The sequence below is a fragment of the Haliotis rufescens genome, unplaced genomic scaffold (genome assembly GCF_023055435.1).
Source record: "Haliotis rufescens isolate VD_foot unplaced genomic scaffold, xgHalRufe1.0.p SCAF_4, whole genome shotgun sequence".
Lineage (NCBI taxonomy): Eukaryota > Metazoa > Mollusca > Gastropoda > Lepetellida > Haliotidae > Haliotis > Haliotis rufescens.
In genome coordinates, this window is record NW_025964112.1 from 26,288,584 (window position 1) to 26,309,346 (window position 20,763).

A 20,763-nucleotide genomic window follows, 5' to 3' on the forward strand; every position below is an offset into this window, starting at 1 on the left:
GCAGTACCACAATCTTGCCAAACACCTATTCATCCACACAGGTCACACAGACAACTCAGACTGAGGATATTTGCACACCTATTGTCAATCACTTAGAATCAGACACACAGACAACACATTGGTCAGTCGCCTTTGAATATGAAGAGGATTATCAGTCAGTACCAGTTAATGTTGCCGCAGCATTACATGCTACAAATGCTGATGTTACCCAAGACACATTGGTTGAAGTAAGTATAAAAGAACATCCAAATTTACGTCACCTACGAGGGGTTTGACCAGATTTCATCCAAATCTTTGACTACAAAGAGGATGATGTCCTTCCACGAAATGAAAAGGATCGTCAAAAGATTCTTATCGAAGCCAATACTTTTGAAATTGATGAAGGCATCCTATACAGATTCGTTCCACAAAGACAGAAAGGCCATGCAGACAAGTTCATTAAACAGCTGGCAGTCCCAAGAACCCTCAGAAATCAAGTCCTGCAATCCTATCATGACTCAGAGTTTGGCGGTTGCCACCACGGGAAAGAAAGGATGCACAACACCATGAGACCTAAGTACTACTGGCCCAAAATGTACAGCGATATTGCTACTTATGTCCAGACGTGTGAAGTATGTCAACAGACCAAGAGGCACTACCATGGCAAGAAGGCACTACTCCGTCCACTACCTGTAGAAGAGGTCTTCACCCGATGGCACGTTGACATTCTCAGGTCCCCTGCCAACAACACCAGACAAGTACATTTTGGTCATCACAGATGCATCATCCAGATAATGTGAAGCCCTTCCACTTCGGACCCAAGAAGCCAAAGAAGTAGCAGATGTTCTCGTCAGAGAAATATATTGTCGGTATGGCGCTCCAAGAACCTTAATTTCAGACAGAGGTCAGAACTTCATGTCCAAACTTATCAAAGCAATTTGTGAACTTTTGGCAATTAAATTTACCCATACCAGCCCATACCATCCTCAAACAAACAGCTGTGTAGAAAGGCTCAATTCTTATATCAATCAATCACTAAGAGCCTATTGTAACAAGTCTCAAAATGATTGGCCCTGTTTTATTCCTGGCATCATGATGGCCTATCGGATGGCCCCCAATTCATCAACACAAAAATCCCCATACGTTATGCTTTTTGGCCGAGAAATGAGAGCTCCACAAGATGTAGCATTAATTCCAAAAGAAAATTTAGGCCACAATAACAATAACAAAAGTTATCTTTCAAATTTGCTTGAGGAGCTTGAAATCACTAGAACAATTGCAGCTGAAAACACTGCTCGGGCTAAGGAGGTGTATTCAGAACAATATAATCGAAAGGCTAAAGAACCAGAATTCGCCCCAGGTCAAAGAGTTTGGCTTTACTGTCAAAAAGTTGAAAAAGGCCTTTCCAACAAATTAACCAAAAAATGGTATGGTAGCTATTATATCGTCCATACAGGTCCAAATTATACCTACAAACTACGCCGAAGTTCTGACGACAAAATACACAAACCACTGGTCCATGCCAACCGTCTGAAGCCATATTTTGATCCTGCTGATCGTCCACAGTATCCTCCAGAACCATACCTCAATGACACCAGTAACATAGATTCAGGAGTCATGGATGACAATGAGAAAACAGTCAATGATACTCAGCTCGACAGCAACAATTCCACATCAACAAGTTCGACTTACCAGGCTACTGATCAATCACCTCCACAACAGAAAGGTAAGACAAAGGCAGGTACTTCCAGCAACAAGAGTCCAAAGCAAAAGGCCCCAACAAAGAAGAAAAACCAGGCTCCAAGTACAACAGAAAAACCTGCCAGTCCCAGTACAACAATGGTGAAGGTAAATCATGCTCCAAACAAGGTAACTGAAAACGTAAACAAAGGGAAAAGAGGAGTGAATAGTAAGCATCACCAGCCGAAATCCAGAAAACAACTTGACGACAGCCAGGTACAACCTCCAAGTCAGAGTCCAACATCAGGTAATCAAACCAAGGATATCCCTCCTATTTTCAATCCAGAGGACATCCCCTCAATTGTAAGTTCCAAGGGAGCAAACGGCAAAATCTACTACAGAGTCAAATGGAAGGATCCAGAAAGGGGAAACACATGGGAGTATGGCAGCAGCATTCCAGATTCCATTCAGAGAGAATTTCACCTCAAAAGAAGTATGTCAGGAAAACGACGAAAACGTCCACTGAAGAATCATAAGTTTTTCGACCAAAAGGAATCAGCACAAGACAATAAATCAGTCAATGTTCTGTCAGGGAATACAATGTCAGGAAATGTCGAGCAAGACAACACCAAACCATGCATAGAATTAGATGTCAAACCATATCCGTTTTTTCCAAAACACCTAAGAAAAGTAGATCATTAAATAGAAAGAGTTATGGGCATTGAAATTATTCAAGGAGACTGCTATGTCAAGGTCTCATGTAAAGATTATCCTAATCACTTCACATGCTATTTTGAAAGTGTTCCTTCCCACCTCATACAGCGCTACCTTGATGATAGCTGGAAGGATCTCCGTAAGTGGTCCTGTGAAGAAGATAATCCTCCATATGATCCAGAGGAAGCACCAATTTATAAATCCAAAAGGGTTATTTTTCCACATATAGACTTTGGAAACATCAACACCTTTTTCTACCGTGCTTCATATCCGTATTACATAGAAGGTAGTTCCAGTCAACCATAAGTTGATCTACTCCCCATATATGCCGATAGCTGTCAATTGAACATATTCTTGACCAAGGTACAAAATCTCCTGAATAAACGGTGCAAAACACAAATCAGCTATTAACTGTATCTTGTTATGTTTATTTTGTGTCAAGTCTTTTCACTATGGGTCACCAGTTTCGCCAGTTGAGAACAAATAGCATCAGCCTGATCTGTATCACAACAAATTTTGAGCATTGACCTGATCAACCAATCTCAAAAACAAAGTGAAACGAGCCAACCAAAGTGAACCATAACGAATCGAAATGAGTCAAACCAAAATGAACCAAAACAAATCGAAATGACTCAAAGCGAAGCAAACCATAGTGCGAATCAAACCGAAACCGTACCAAAATGAAGGAAACCGTACTGCGAATCAAACCGAAACCGCACCAAAGCGAAGCAAACCATACTGCGAATCGAACCGAAACCGTACCAAAACGAATCAAACCGTACTGCGAATCAAACCGAAACCGCACCGAAGCGAAGCAAACCATACTGCGAATCAAACCCAAACCACACCGAAACGAAGCAAACCATACTGCGAATCAAACCGAAACCGCACCGAAGCAAAGCAAACCGTACCGAAGCAAAATAAACCCAACTGAACCCTATCGCAGTGAACCAAAAGAAAATCAAAGCGAAACGAATCAATGCACTTGTTATATGCACATACACACATGTATATATAATGTCTCTAATGATTATGGGGCGGTCGGATAGCCTAGTGGTTCAAGTGTTTGTCCCGACAATGTATGAAGCCAATTTCTAGTGTCCCCCGCCGTGATATTGCTGGAAAAATTGCTAAAAGCGGCGTAAAACCAAACTCACTCACTCTAATGATTGTATCCAAAAATAGAAGGATATTTTTAATCCATTATATACTTTGTGTAATTTGCTGCCAATACATTCTTCCTGGTCATGACACCATTTAGTAATGCATGTGTACCTAATAATGTACTGATTTTTTTTTTACATCATAATTATCATATTTGTTTTATTTTCTAGTTATTACAGACAAACTGAGGAAGTATTTATATATGACATATTATTTGAACATGCTAACTCTCTTTTCTTTGTTTCCATGTAAAACCTCCATGGACACAGCCAACTATCCTAAACCTCAAACCAGGATGTGGAACTCAAGGCCTCCTACATCACCCATAAACCACCAGTACAGAGTGCCAAGACAAGCAAGCTCCACATCCAGACTCCCTGATGACAGCAGAAAGAACTTTTTCATTATGTTTCCTAATGCCAAAGAGACTCTATAATAATTGTTATTTACTATACTACCAGTTTAACTTTATACATTGTCCATCTAAGCCTTAATTATTTTATTTTACACATTTGGGGTCCAAACTTTTTCAGACGGAGGGGAATTTATCATGGTTAACATTTATACTCAGTTATCCTATAATAATTAGATCCACATCAAGTGCTTTTATGAGTTACCATTGTGTAATATTTATACATCATTTCATATAATAGTTTAGCAAGTAATACTTATCATCAGGTAAAATGCATATACAGTGGTCCCTCGCTACCAATGGGGTCCAAATAATTGGTGGGCGTTATAGACGATGAGCCGTTTAACCGAGGCCGAGGCGGGGGAGCGCGCTCGGCAAATCTCAAATCATCAATATGTGTTTATCTCACGTCACGTCAAAATAGTATATATTTATATGGACCTAGATCTACCTGTAATATAATTCATTTATTAAATCTGTCACATTTCACAATGTCTGAAATACGTATTCCATTCTAATTTATCATTTTTTATCAATAAATTAAAAAATTATTCACTATTTCCCGCGATGTTATTGAAAATAAAATTCTCGGACACACATTTCGACAACGGGTCCGCATCGAACATGTCAAAGAGCAAAATAAAGACTATTTTAAGCAAATCTTTAAATATATTATACAAAGTGATAAATAAAATCAACAAAAATATATCTAAAAGTAATCAAACTTACATCTAAGTTATTATTTCCATCGTTTCGTGTGATCACGTGTAATGTAAGTCAAATGACATCTCGGCTTTCGTCGCCTTGAATTCTCGGCTCGGACACAACGTTTAATGCAAAAATATATGCATGAAAAATCTTTGTCACAGCTCGTAACCTAGCACGATACATTCGCGAAGTTCCATATTTTTAATATATATCGTGATTTCCTGCTTAAAACGTTCAGAATAACACGATTTAACAAAAAATCTTTCGCTAACTTCTGAAATTTATCAAACACGAGCTTGGTATCACAGCTATAATTTGATTGGCTGCCTGAGGTCACGTGCTCAAAATTGACCAATCACGAAACTTGCAGCAGATTTCAGCAAGAAAGCGTCATTAGAAACAAATTTTAATCCAATGAAATCGCTTGTTATAATTATGGAAAAAAAACAGGCGATGTTACGAAAGCGCGATTACGAAATGAATGACCGCCGTGTTGTGACAGCAACTACATGTGTGTGACAGTTTAGCCTTAAATTGGATTGCCCCCTCATTAAGAATATAAACTTCGCTTGTGGTTCTCTTTTATTGCATGCATGCGCTTCTAAGATCAAAGGATGTATAGGGTGAAAAGTTAACTAGTTGAACAATCGTATTTCCGGTACTTGCCGCGGATGTTTTCAAACAGATAATTAGAACTCCATTCAGCGATAAACGGTTGATTATGCAATGAGAAGCGTTATGTGCAAATGAACAACGAACAACAATACAATTATGTCTGTGTAAAACTCTCAGTAATAAAAGTGTACATAAATTTTGGGAGCCATGCGTTACCGCGCGTAGTAACCGAGGTAGCGCTTTATCGAAGAGCGCAATAGCGAGCGATCACTGTATAAAATATCAGTAGTTTCAGTCTATAGCTTTTTAGACAGATGCTAGCCTAAGGTAATGGGAGCGCATCTCCTAGACATACTATTCAATAAAACAAGAGTTACGTATACATAGTTTAATTGATTTGAAGCTTTTAGATAAATGCTAGCCTAAGGTATCAAGATCCCATCTCCCAGACAAAGGATATGTCTACATAGTCTTATAGATTACCTTGAACTATTTTATTTAAGTATATCTGTCATCACCTACCGGGGTATATTAGAATAACATTGGCAATTACTTCAATTAAGACTCATTAAGGATTATCCCCCATACAGGCTCGTCTATAGGGCATTAAGGATTAGCCCCCATACAAGCTCATCTATAGTGCATTAAGGATTAGCCCCAACACAAGCTCGTTTATAGTGACACCATAATCTCTTTCAAAGCATCCAGTAAATATGTCAACAAGATTAGTGCCAGTCCAACAGGATTAACAGGATTAAGTATTCCCCTCTGTCTAGCCATTTATTTAGCATAGGGCACAACCAATCGTGTATCAACCAATCATATTCCTTTTTATTGTTCAAATTTTTGTTAAATACATACTGTAGCAACATGATAGAGAAGAGAAGGGGTTGGACTCTCTTACCAAGCAGACCTCTCTCCTACAGCCCAGAGTGTTGTACCGACTCTCTGTGGCACCCTCAGTTATTATCTAAGTATATTGTAAATTGTTAATTGTTCTTGTAAATAAAATTGTGATTAGTCTCCTGTGACTCCGGCACTTTGCTGACTTATTCCCCAAGAAAACCAGCACGCCATTTGGAAGGTATTGTTCACCCAGAACAGTTCCATGATACACCTACCACCCAATAGTGACATCATTCTTGTCACTGTGGATGTCACATCCCTTTACACCATCATACCCAACACGGAAGGCCTTCCGTTCAGTAGCTCAGGCCATTAGACGCTTTAAACCTGACTGGTCCATCAGCCCCACCAGCTTACTCTCTTTACTTAGACTTGTTCTATACAAAAACAATTTTGTTTTCAACAATGTACACTTCGTACAAACCGGAGGAACAGCCATGGGTACCAAACTAGCCCAAACATACGCAAATATTTTCATGGGAGAATTAGAAGAAAGACTTCTAAAAAAAACCACTGATAGCCCAAGCCTATATGTCAGATTTATAGACGACATCTTCCTCATTTGGACTTTGGGCTACACTAGGTTAGAATCTTTCATCAAAGAAATGAACCAATCACATCCCACAATCAAATTCACGGCTGAATTTTCTAGAGAAAAAGTGGCTTTCCTAGACACATGGGTCATATTTAACCAAGAAACCAACAAACTGACCTATATTGCAAACCCACAGATACACATTCTTATCTGCTATATACCTCCTGCCACCCACGACACATCAAAGTCAAAGGACCACATATTCCTCCGACTCAAAAAGATCTGCAGCTCGCAATCACAATATGAGTTCCACAGTAACAATCTAGTAAAGTATTACCTCAAGAGAGGTTACCCCAAGAAAATTCTCTTGGACAATGAAATAAAAGCTAACGCTAAAGAGAGAACATCCCTCTTAACACAAAAACAGACACCCTCTAAAGACACTTAACCAGTGATCTTTATCACAGATTACAACCCCACTGCACTCAAGGTTAGCTCCATGATTAAAAAATCCTGGCACCTACTTCTAGGATCAGATACCTGCAAAGACACCTTCCGAGTCCCACACATCACGGCATACAGGAAGAACCGCACTCTCAGAGACATCCTCATGAGAGCGGCAATCACCTATCCGCCACCCAAAGCACAAATCAGTGGCCGAACTGTGCCCAACTTAGATGACAGCTGTCACAAACAAGCATGCAAAATCTGCATAAATATGAAATGGGTCAACACCTTCAATAGCCACACAACAGGCAAAAAATATAAATGCCATCCGCATTTCACTTGCAAAAGCAGAAACATAATCTACTTGCTCAGTTGCATTAAATGTGGCAAACAATACGTAGGTGAGACCGAACGACACATCTGCACCAGACTCAAAGAACACTTTGCAGATATAAACCACCAAAGGGACAAACCTGTCACTAAACACTTCAATTCCGTAGGACACTCAACCAGAGACCAATACTCTCAAATCATACAACAGCTCAAAACAGACCCTGAGTCAGCTCAGAGCACGGCCAGACGCCGGTCCATTCAACTAAAATGGATATTTGATCTGAAAACCACCCATCCGCAGGGCATGAATGATAAGATCTAATCCTGGAATTCCCAAACCCACTTACCTATATTTTGTTTCCGTAATGTTTGTGAGAGATGGAAAGCAATTTTCAAGCACAGAATTAAAGAATGACATTATATGATAAAGAAGTTATCAGGCTTGTGTGTTTGGGGATGGTAAATATCCTGTGTTAGGAATAAACACTATGTATTTAGCTCGCCAAGGCTTGCGTGATAACCTCTATATACTGTGTGTTTCAGAATGCTGGAAGGCTGATTGCCTCAGATAAACTCAATGAAAAGAGGATTGACGACTTCTATAACCGTGCAATTGCAGAGAGTAGAAGGTACTGACCTCATTATCAAGAAAAGTAACACACTGACAAACTGATTAAACCCCAGTAACTTCATGTGTACATAGGGGTGAAAACAAGTGTACATAGAGGGGACTACAAATGTATACAGGGGTGAAAACAAGTGTACATAGAGGGGACTACAAATGTATATAGGGGTGAAAACAAGTGTACATAGAGGGGACTACAAGTGTATATAGGGGTGAAAACAAGTGTACATAGAGGGGACTACAAGTGTATATAGGGGTGAAAACAAGTGTACATAGAGGGGACTACAAGTGTATATAGGGGTGAAAACAAGTATACATAGAGGGGACTACAAGTGTATATAGGGGTGAAAACAAGTGTACATAGAGGGGACTACAAGTGTATATAGGGGTGAAAACAAGTGTACATAGAGGGGACTACAAATGTATACAGGGGTGAAAACAAGTGTACATAGAGGGGACTACAAGTGTATATAGGGGTGAAAACAAGTGTACATAGAGGGGACTACAAATGTATTAAGGGTTGAAAACAAGTGGACATAGAGGGGACTACAAGTGTATATAGGGGTTAAAACAAGTTTACATAGAGGGGACTACAAATGTATTAAGGGTTGAAAACAAGTGGACATAGAGGGGGCTACAAGTGTATATAGGGGTGAAAACAAGTGTACATAGAGGGGACTACAAGTGTATTAAGGGTCGAAAACAAGTGTACATAGAGGGGACTACAAGTGTATAGAGGGGACTACAAATGTATTAAGGGTTGAAAACAAGTGTACATAGAGGGGACTACAAGTGTATATAGGGGTGAAAACAAGTGTACATAGAGGGGACTACAAGTGTATATAGGGGTTAAAACAAGTGTACATAGAGGGGACTACAAATGTATATAGGGGTTAAAACAAGTGTACATAGAGGGGACTACAAATGTATTAAGGGTTGAAAACAAGTGTACATAGAGGGGACTACAAGTGTATATAGGGGTGAAAACAAGTGTACATAAAGGGGACTACAAGTGTATATAGGGGTGAAAACAAGTGTACATAGAAGGGACAACAAGTGTATATAGGGGTGAAAACAAGTGTGCATAGAAGGGACAACAAGTGTACATAGACAGGACTACAAATGTTTATATAGGGGTGAAAACAAGTGTACATAGAAGGGACTACAAGTGTATATAGGGGTGAAAACAAGTGTACATAGAAGGGACTACAAGTGTATATAGGGGTGAAAACAAGTGTACATAAAGGGCACTGCAAATGTTTATATAGGGGTGAAAACAAGTGTACATAGAGGGGACTACAAGTATATATAGGGGTGAAAACAAGTGTACATAAAGGGCACTGCAAATGTTTATATAGGGGTGAAAACAAGTGTACATAGAGGGGACTACAAGTGTATATAGGGGTGAAAACAAGTGTACATAGAGGGGACTACAAGTGTATATAGGGGTGAAAACAAGTGTACATAGAGGGGACTACAAATGTATTAAGGGTTGAAAACAAGTGTACATAGAGGGGACTACAAGTGTATATAGGGGTGAAAACAAGTGTACATAAAGGGGACTACAAGTGTATATAGGGGTGAAAACAAGTGTACATAGAAGGGACAACAAGTGTATATAGGGGTGAAAACAAGTGTGCATAGAAGGGACAACAAGTGTATATAGGGGTGAAAACAAGTGTACATAAAGGGCACTGCAAATGTTTATATAGGGGTGAAAACAAGTGTACATAGAAGGGACTACAAGTGTATATAGGGGTGAAAACAAGTGTACATAGAGGGGACTACAAGTGTATATAGGGGTGAAAACAAGTGTACATAGAGGGGACTACAAATGTATTCAGGGTTGAAAACAAGTGGACATAGAGGGGACTACAAGTGTATATAATATTGTTGGGATGCATTGTTGAAGAAGACCGGTGTAGAACTAAAACTACTCACTGATTACGATATGCACTTGTTTATTGAGAAAGGATTAAGAGCCGGTATATCGATGGTAGCGAAAAGGTATTCTAAGGCTAATAATAAATTAGTGGAAGGATATGATCCGAGTAAACCCGACACGCACATATTATATCTTGACGCCAACAATTTGTACGGATGGGCTATGAGTCAACCTTTACCCACGGATGGTTTTGAGTGGGTCGATGATATTGAAGTGAATGATATCCATAATATCAATGTGAATAAAGGGTACATACTAGAAGTTGACTTTGCATATCCAAATTCGTTACATAAAGATCATAACAGTTATCCGCTAGCTCCCGAAAGATTAATGGTGAATAAAGATTGGATGTCGGAATATCAACACTCCTTGATGGGTAATACAAGGTTAGCTAACGTAGAAAAACTCGTACCAAATTTGATGGATAAGACAAAATATATTGTTCACTACAGAAATCTCCAGTTGTATCTATCGTTAGGTATGAAACTTAAGAAAATACACAGAGTTCTAAAGTTTGATCAAAGCCCTTGGATGGAGCCCTATATAAGGCTGACCACAGATTTAAGAAAGATGGCCACTAGCGATTTTGAAAAGAATCTATATAAGCTCTTGAATAACTCAGTATTTGGTAAAACTATGGAGAATCTAAGGAAGCGTGTTGATGTTAAATTAGTCAGATCTAATGAGGAAGAAAGACTCAGGAAACTTATAGCCAGTCTGGCTTTTAACAGAAGCAAGATATTCGATAACAACTCAGCCGCGTTACATATGCAGAAGAGTAATATAAAATTCAACAGACCGGTGTACGTCGGTATGAGTATTCTCGACTTGTCAAAACACTTAATGTATGACTTTTATTACAACGAACTTAAGAAGCAATACGGCGATAGATGCGAGGTGTTATATACCGACACAGATTCTTTGTTGATGGAAATACAAACCGAGGATGTGTATAAAGATATGGCAGAAAAAATAGATATGTACGACACGAGCGATTACCCAAAAGATGGATTGATAATGATGGTGTAACTACCTATGCTTATGGTTATGGTGGTAATACCGTACCGTCGGGAACTATGAACAACTCTTCTTGTACAAATGCCCTGCCCGGTCCATCTTGAAGATAATAAAGAATAGGCTCTCCTTCTTTCATAACCAATCGACTAATGTTATATGTCTTAAGGGACCATATGGGATCGGTTGTGCGACGTAGGCCTCCTTCGAGTTCACCGGCCTGGTATAAATATCTTACCCTTACTCTATCCGGAAGTTTTCGTTCTTTGCCTCTCCTCGGTGCTGAAGATTCGGAAGTCACAGATTTCATTTTAATCGCATCGGATGGTTTCTTCCCTATTAATCTCGTTACTTCATTATTCAGCGCTGATACAACGGCTGATAATCGTGTCACCCATTCGGTTGATCTCAATCGCTCGGATTTCATTTCGATCCCATACTGATAGCCAAACAAACGTTCCGCTAATGTCCTGTTAAATCTTTCGATGATAGCTTGACTGCAGTGGGCCTCTCTTTCACCACGCCTGATTTCGACATCGTGCTTTGTTAACAGTTTAGTTATCGATCCCATAAACTCGCGACCAGGATCTACTTGAAATAGCTTAGGCCATTTTAGTGGTCCGCGTTTATATATAAAACTTAGTGCATTAGCTACTTCTGTTGAATCTTTCGAGGTTAATGGCTCAGCCTCTTTGTATCAACTAGCCACATCCACTTCTGTTAAAGCATATTTATACGTTTTGCATCTTACCTTATCATGGGGAAGAAACAAGAGGTCAGCCTGATGAACTTCATTCGTTGTAAAAATATCAAACTTTTTCCTCTGTATATAACGCGGTGCCGGTAAATATATTTGCCACATCGCTTGTTTCTTTAACCAATCCTTGGCCACATCTTTAGATACCTTAGCCGCTGTGGCTAATTTTTTTATTGCTCCTACACCTTTCCAATATCCTCGTGGGCTATAGTAAATTTTATTCATTATTAATTAATATTGATGTTTCTTTTAATATGACTATCGTTGAATCGCATAGTCATTTTTGCATAAAAAATGACACCTGTAGTGGTGGTATAGGTATATAAATCTGGCTCTAGTGGAGTTGCGGCAGAACCCCCATTACCTATACTACACGAGGAAAACTCGCTTGGAAAGCCGCGCCTGCACTTCCCGGTATAATAGGGAGTATTGTATCCTGGCTCTTGAATTTATCAGTCAAGACTGCCACTTGGCTTAGCCAAAACTTGTGGGCAGTGATCGTAGCAATTACTGTGCTGTTGTATGTATCCGCTAAAGACTCGTTGAATCGCATAGTCATTTTTGCATAAAAAATTCCCTCTGTAGTGGTGGTATAGGTATATAAATCTGGCTCCAGTGGAGTTGCGGCAGAACCCCCATTACCTATACTACACGAGGAAAACTCGCTTGGAAAGCCGCGCCTGCACTTCCCGGTATAATAGGGAGTATTGTATCCTGGCTCTTGAATTTATCAGTCAAGACTGCCACTTGGCTTAGCCAAAACTTGTGGGCAGTGATCGTAGCAATTACTGTGCTGTTGTATGTATCCGCTAAAGACTATTTATCCAAATCATGAGTAAACCAGTTGCGACTCCACCTACTATAAGCGCTGTTTTTTCATCGATGTGTTGATTTTTGGCTGTAATATGCAGTTTTACAACTTGTGGCTGTTGCACTTCTGTTACAGTAGATGACTGTGGCTTGACTTTTCCTGTTTTGCCTGTGTTTGTTTGCATTATCAATTTGGTGTTAATATCTGAATTTATACCTGGTTTTTGTTTATCGGTAGCAACCAAAATTTTATTATTATAACCTATCACTTGACCGATCTTAAGTTCCATATTACTCGGAGACATGTATAGTCATGCCCCATAAATGTAGTCAACTTTGGATTGAGCGTACTGTATTACATCTTGATAACGTTTTATAGAAATGGTATGTCAACTGGTGAAGCAATAGCATCCTCTACGTTTGCAACAAACTGTGCAACGAGCGCCGCCCCAGAACCGATTATTCCTGTTAGTGTTTGCGATTATGCACGAAGATTTGCCATATATAAGTTCTTATTGATTCATTAACTCTTACAACTCCTGGGTTAGTAAAATTATTTTCTGTTTTATCATTAAGAAATTCATTCCAAGCATAATTGACATCTTGTGGTGGCTCAATCTTTTGGATGCATGGTGAATGCAACACCACCCTTAAAGTTCATATGATCTTCTGTCCACTCGTAACTCGAGAGAGCAAAGCTCGGAAGAAGCCGGCCTCTTTTCAGTAAATCATCGCTGACTTCTTTAACAGAGTGTGCACCAGCGTACGGAATACCTAAACCATGGTTAACTCCACACAGACGCCAATCTTTACTCAGAGAAACATAAAATTCCTGACAAATACGCTCATATGTGAACCTAGTGTACGGATTATTTGATGCATTCCATGCTCAATCTTGCGGTCATGGGGCGCTAATTTCTTTAAGTATGCGTCTAATATGATAATCAATTCAAAGCCGGCGGCATAAAGAGATACATCACATCCTGTTGTTGCACACCATATGACAAAGTTTAACTGGTTTTGCCAAAATTCCATTGGATTGTGAAACCAATCATGTACCATTTTGGTGCTAGTTGCTGACCTGTATATTTCAAAGATATCAGTAAACTGAACAAAATAATAAGCACCAGAGGCTCTTACTAAAATCAACTGGTTCATGAGGTAAGTTGCTTTGATACTACTCTCGATATTAGCACCTACCATATTGAAGTTATAATATAGTATCTTTGTATATTTAATATGTATGTTACACTCCCGGGAATAACAAATGGCCAGTCTTTTTAACTGCTTCACGCTATAGACAACTCGGTGGGGCAACTTGAAGTTGCTCTCTGCGATATAACGTATTACCCACGGTGGACCAATAGAAGTGCTGCGAGAGATATATGGAAATAGAGACTGGCACACTATATCTGATGGGTATTACAGTGTATGCTCACTCAATGATGAAATTTTTAAGCCTTTGGGAGCTAGTCTCGCACAAAATGAGTCAAATGGAGTGTTGATTTTAAGCAGTGGAGAAAAGGATATAATTCTTCACAGGAACTTAGCAATAAATACACTTGGATTTATAAGAAAAGAAGTATTACTCAACAAAACAGTGCATGGAATTAAATTACCCGATTTAGTTCCCTATAAAGAGTTGTGCATCCATCTTGATCAGATCAGTACAACGGATAATATTCAACTCGAAAGTCCTTCAACGCTGCTAAGAGCTATACCAGTCAAAGATGAAAAATACAATAGTGGTAGAACAGAATCTTTCTCATCATTACAATATAAAAAAGTTAAAGCGGGGTATTATTACAGATCTCAAAATTTCTGTATTAGATGTAAAACATCAACCTGTACATATAGGATACTTGAGTGTAACACTCCATATTATAAATAATGGTTGATTCTTCAGGTCCTGGAACGCATAACCTCAGACAATGTAATACAATTGCGCTTTCTAATCTTGGAGACACAGAAGGATTTGATAAACCTGGTACTGATGGTAAGTTATATGCTTTACCCTTAGAAGACTATGTATACAAGCGGAAAGAAGTTGTATTCACCTCACCTGCACCTAATCTAGGAGATTTAAATGATGTTGACTTTAGTTGACTCCATAAAAACACTTCATACAATCTTACTCTCAATGATGATAATGAGTGGACTATGGTCGAAGCAAAAATTGCGTGGCTACTGAATATCGTTGTTGCCCCACCATATGTGACGACGGGTAAAGGACATCATATAACTTAGATTATGAATAATGTGATTGTACTTGGGGCTTATATCCCCTCAAAACGAAAGAGTGTGTTAGTGGCTCCCTGACAGATGACCCAGGCCATATGTTATTGAGTCATCCATCATTAAAAAATGTTTTGGTTTGGTTACTGAATTCAATGATATATATTGAATAACTTGAATGCTGTACCTGATCTTTCTACAACTATAGTTTGAAGTCTTGTTTGGGGATGCGCCAGAAGATGCCTTCGCGATATTACCGGGACTATCAATTAAATGGCTTCATATGGGAGTATCGCCCGTTGCAACCCTTAAGGGGGTCCAAGTTAATAAAAGACAAAGCATTTCGCTTACTTACTTACTTAATAAGGCTGATGTATACTCTCAAGACATTGAAGCAAGACCAATTATAGACTCTTACATAATATAATAATATATACTAGCCACATAAAGAAACTGTGTACGGAGAAAATATAGATATAAGGGCACACCGTCTATATATGAAATATAGGTTTGAACACAGCAATTATTGGAGACATTCAAACACTCATGCACGTGCCATGCGATATGACGTCATTGATTGGGGCCTATGGACGTGCAATGTGTTACTGCACGTGCATCCTGTGCAGCTGTACACAGCATGTGCAACTCAAAATTTGCTGTCACTTTGGAAAGCATGATCTGTGGTCATTCAAAAATTCAAAACTTCTCAGGCGCAGACACAAGCATATCACAAGCAAATCATGCCAAGATTGACAGCTGCACAGCGTCATGAAGCCATTGGAATGATCCGAGCGGGAATGAGGCAACAACAGGTGGCAACACATTTCCAATGCCATCGTAACACGATATCGGCATTGGTGAGGCGTTATCAGAACACAAATGACGTTGTCGACCACCCACGTTCAGGACGTCCCCGAGTAACGACGCCAAGACAGGACAGATGGATTCGAGTGACACATCTCTGACACAGGTTCCAAACGGCAGTAACGACATCCCAGACAATTCCTGGACTGCGCCGTATCCATCCCAACACTGTCAGGAATCGTCTACGTCAGTACGGGATTCGACCACGACGCCCTGCCATACATCCCATCCTGACACACCGTCATCGAGTCAACCGTCTAAGATGGTGTCGAAATCATGTTCGCCAACCTCGAATATGGTGGAGAAATGTTGTCTTTACAGATAAATCGAGGTTCAACATTTCCCACAGTGACGGGCGCCAACGTGTCTACCGGCGTTTGGGAGAACGTTATGCACGCAACTGTATTGTGGAGAGGAATCGTTTTGGAGGTGGCTCTGTGATGATTTGGGGTGGGATAACAGCACGGCACTGAACCCCTTTGGTGGTTGTTCAGGGCAATCTCACCGGTGTTGGCTACAGAGATCAGATTCTAAGGCCTGTGATCATTCCTTTCCTGCAACGTCATAGCCTGGGATTGACATTTCAACAGGACAACGCTCCTCCTCACACGGCTAGGGTTGCAATGGATTTCCTTCACCATAACAATGTCATGTTACTGCCATGGCCTGCAGTTTCTCCAGGTCATTCCCCAATAGAGCATGTGTGGGATGAAATGGAGCGCCGTCTGCGTCGTCTTCCACATCCTCCAGATAACGTCCGTGACTTGGCACAGTATTTGAGGAGGCTATGGCAGGCCATTCCCCAGGCCTTCCATGCCCATTTGGTGGACTCCATGCGTCGCCGATGCACTGCTGTGATTCACGCACAGGGTGGTCATACCCGTTATTGACTTCGTGACTTTGTGGTATGACCCCCTACTCCATTTTGATCTTCTGACGTCATCGTAACAGATGTTGTTCAGGTCCCGTTGACATTTTCTTATGGTCCGATCATTCAGCTGCTACAGCGTCTGCATCATTTTGTTCTTGCCGTGTTGTATTTAAATCCAGAATATATTTTCTCCGTGCACAGTTTCTTTATGTGGCTAGTATATATTATGGGTTTATATTGGGTGCTCGATGAAGCATCTGAAAAGATATATACTGTTGATGGATTTTGTTTACATGAAATAAGACACATAAAACATTGAATAGAGAAGGAGAGGGAGTTGAGACTTTGATTATATAAAGTATCAGAGCTGTGAATGCTCTCGACGGAGTTGACACTGCACACTGTAACAGCTAGCATGGGACTTGGTGTAGCCAGTGTTGGTTTATTATCAACTATAATAGCCACGCCTATCGTACCAACGTAATACAATAAACATTGTATTTAGCGAGCCTTGGCGAGCTAATTATGTAGTGTTTATTCCTAATACAGGATATTTACCATCCCCAAACACACAAACGTGATAACCTCTTTATCATATAATGTCATTCTTTAATTCTGTGTTTGAAAATCGCTTTCCCTCTCTCACAAACATTTCGAGTTTTCCTGGAATTCGCGCATTAATATTTATTACGTCACAGGGTAAGTGATGTGTCAGTAGGACAGTGACAGTAGCCAATATAGTTCCAACTGAAATCTGTTTCTTATACAGTGGCAAAGCAACATACGCAAAACAATCATTGTTCATTTCGTGGCAATCCATCGGTCTGTCCGCCCTTTGTCAAAGGGAAGCTACTCTAACCCTAGTCTATGAGAAGTCACGGCCACGTTCAGACGTTGTTGACAGTCGGCCTGTCCTGTCATAACGTTAAGAAGTGTAACCAGATGTTCACACAGCGACAAAACGAAACAAGGTAACAATTCAAACATATTTCGGACAAATCCAACTATTTTAATTTATGGAAAAGGTTTCAAGACGCAGAGGTCTACAAGCACAGATATGGCTACTGATCCCGCTTGGATAGGCCTGGTGCCCTTGCAAAATTGTTTCGAAATTCCAAGATTCCCGATGGTTAAATCTGACTCGATTACCGAATGACAAGGGCGACGCCATGTTTGTTTATAAACACGGAAAGTAGTCCCTACTTACCTTTGATATTTGCATCTCTATCTGCGTATGACCCCAACGGATATCGTTTTTATCCGTTGGCTTTATACTGCCGAGAAACCTACTCATTATATGATAAAATTTATTTCTCGTAAGTTGCAAAAGAAAGCATTAAAACTTGACAGTATTTGTATACATGCCGAAGCAAAGTTAAACAGCATTGAGGATCATATTTCAACAGCACTGGCTGATTGTAAGATATCCGAGGAGGAGTTTCGTTTAGTGTTGTCAGAACTCACCAAATACAACGCAATGAATTAGGACATTCGATCAAATTCCTGTAAGTAAGACCAGTGGTATTAGTGAAGACAAGAAAAAAAAGTTCATAGACCAGGGGAGACAACAAGCGCGTCAATTATTCGTGCCAAAACCAAAGAACTGGTTGGAGATTAAAAATAGATACTGGATACATCGTTGGATCATACATTCATTTAGACGAATGCCTACATAAGTCTATAGAATAATAATGGAGAATTACAAGACAACAAAGGAAGTAGCGATCGAAGGGCCCCAGGACAAAATTATCAAATGGCGAGATTTGCCTCAAGGTATATATTATATCAATGATGTCAAACCAAGCAAATATGGTTATCAATTGATTCTTTCCAATTTCAAAGAAGAGTACACAGTCTGGTCTCCTAGTAAAATGAATGAAGAACTTAGTAAAAATGTTGAAAATCACTTTGTTCAAAATAATGGTATGTGTAAGAGTAAAAATAATAGAGAATATTTTCATAACAATTTAGTTTGGAGTCATGACGCTTATTGAATCATTTTTGTACAAAAAATTACCTCTGCAGTATAGGTATTGGGGTATAAATCTTGCTTCAGTGGAGCTGCGGCAGAACCCCCATTGCCTACAAAAAATTATGTCATAGAAGCATTGATAGGGTTCAGGTGGTGGTGAGCTAGAGCCCTTTTCATTACAATTTAGCTTAGTCTCATGATGATTTTTGGTGCGCATCGTCGTTTTTGCATAAAAAATTGCCTCTGTAGTAGCAGTATAGGGGGTAAATCTGGCTACGTATACTACTATGTCATAGATAATAAAATAATGAAGTCCATGTTAGTCTAATGTCTTCTTTATATCAGTTTCAGACATAGTACTTTATATATATATGTGGAGAGTACAATTGTTGCCATATATCTGCATGCTTGATATTCCATCTTGGTTCTTGGGTCCCATTTACGAAAGGATCACATGCCATCCGATACAGAGAAAACAAGATTATAGAAAGAGGTTTTTTTTTAATTTTATATCGACCACCGACATTTAAAGACAATTTTTTTTAAAAACTTTTCACCACATTGTAAGAAAAAAACAAAATTCTGTACACCAACTAAAAAAAAGTGATCACCAATAATAAGGATAAAAGTTGAAAATAGGTAAATGTTGGTGAGGTAAGCCGTCACCTGGTTTGATGTCCAAATGTTGTTGTTTTTGGTGATACATGTTTCAGGTAGGAAAGGAGGGAATTGGTTTTCTTCTGTTTCTGCTTGTTGGGAAATACAGAAATATACTGTTTCGTAAGTGTTGTAGTGTCACTATGATTCTGAGATAAAATGGTATTGTTTTGGTTACAGAATGAACGAAGAAGTGGTCAAGTCTAAGCAGCAACAACTGCAGCTGCATCAGGAGCTTGGTGCAAAGAACTTGGCTGAATGGAGGCAGGAACATGCTTCTCAAACATTGCTACCAGAGCAAGCTGAGAGGGTTCGACTGGCTGACCAGTACTGCTGAGCTGAACTTGGACAACAAGATTACACTGTGCTTAGTTGTTGAGATGAGGCAGAGTTCTGCACTATGTCATGTGCATTTTTTCAGGGGAATTAGGTTTATAAAACGTTTCCTACTGAAACAATTCATCAGAGCATCAGTGCTCAATATTAGACTTATTATAATAAATGGATATTTGTACAGTTGAATTAGGTCATGTTTATTATTGGTTAACTGAAATAATGAACGGTTCCACCATAATGTTAACATTTTTGGAGCCTACGTTTACCGCGTGCCAAGGTTATTCTAAAAATGGCTATTTGATCCTTGCAAAATTTGGTGAGTTTTGAGCAAATGAAAATCGTAATAGCCTATCACAATAGTAAAGGTATTTGTTATGACTAAAACTTGCCAGGGACCTGTCTCTGGATGATAAATATGTCAAGTAGTATTTCAGTAAATGTTCAAAGATCTGAACCAAGTTAAAATAGCCTTTCCTATCAAAGGTCTTTGTACCAATATACCACACCATACATACATGAAAGGAGCATTATTCCTTTTGTGCACAGTAAATTTCAATGTATTTATTGTTTGTCATCATGTTTGTTAAATTTCAAGAGAAAAACATTCAGTAAGGGACCAGATATATGTATTTGTGTTTACATTAAACTTGAATCAATCACCATCAGGTTCTGTCATTATTTCTGTGTCATAATATAAATTGTATTGTGACCCCACTATTACTGATACAGATACAGATGGATTTAAAGTTTTCATGGTTACCACATGTACTCCTGTTATAGAGCTCTGATGTATAATGATTTGTTTAGGGGTTTTTTTTTATTGTAATACACCGCACTCAGAAATATTACAGCCATATCAGGGCAGTCTGTAAATAATCGAGTCCGGGTGACGGGTGGCCCAGTCGTCTTAGCTAGGCGCTGCAATTCGCTGTGAAGAGTTGCATCCCTTGAACACCCCAGAAACCTATGATTGTGTATTCGAATTCTGTTTCTAGGTTTGTCAGCACCATAACCTCGTGGGTTTCACCAATGTGGTAGACATCTCTGACCTGGATCACTTCAGGTTTTCCTCCTACATTAAGTGACACCAAGTGATATAACTGGAATACAGTTAAAAGCAGCGTTAAACCCAGCGTTTGGTCCGACTTGGCCTAAGTAATCCCATAAAAAATCAATTTACACAT

General features: G+C 39.4%; 1 protein-coding gene across 1 annotated transcript in view; it reads left to right on the top strand.

Moving 5' to 3' along the window:
* The window catches only part of LOC124115105, a 54,155-nt gene extending 33,917 nt beyond the window's left edge, over positions 1 to 20,238 (top strand). The window contains exons 2-3 of the mRNA XM_046475922.2: positions 8,037 to 8,122; positions 19,424 to 20,238. Of these exons, the coding sequence (XP_046331878.1) occupies positions 8,037 to 8,122; positions 19,424 to 19,580 (243 nt within the window). The 3' untranslated portion in view covers positions 19,581 to 20,238. The remainder of the gene's footprint in view (positions 1 to 8,036; positions 8,123 to 19,423) is intronic.
* The last annotated feature ends 525 nt before the right edge of the window (positions 20,239 to 20,763 follow it).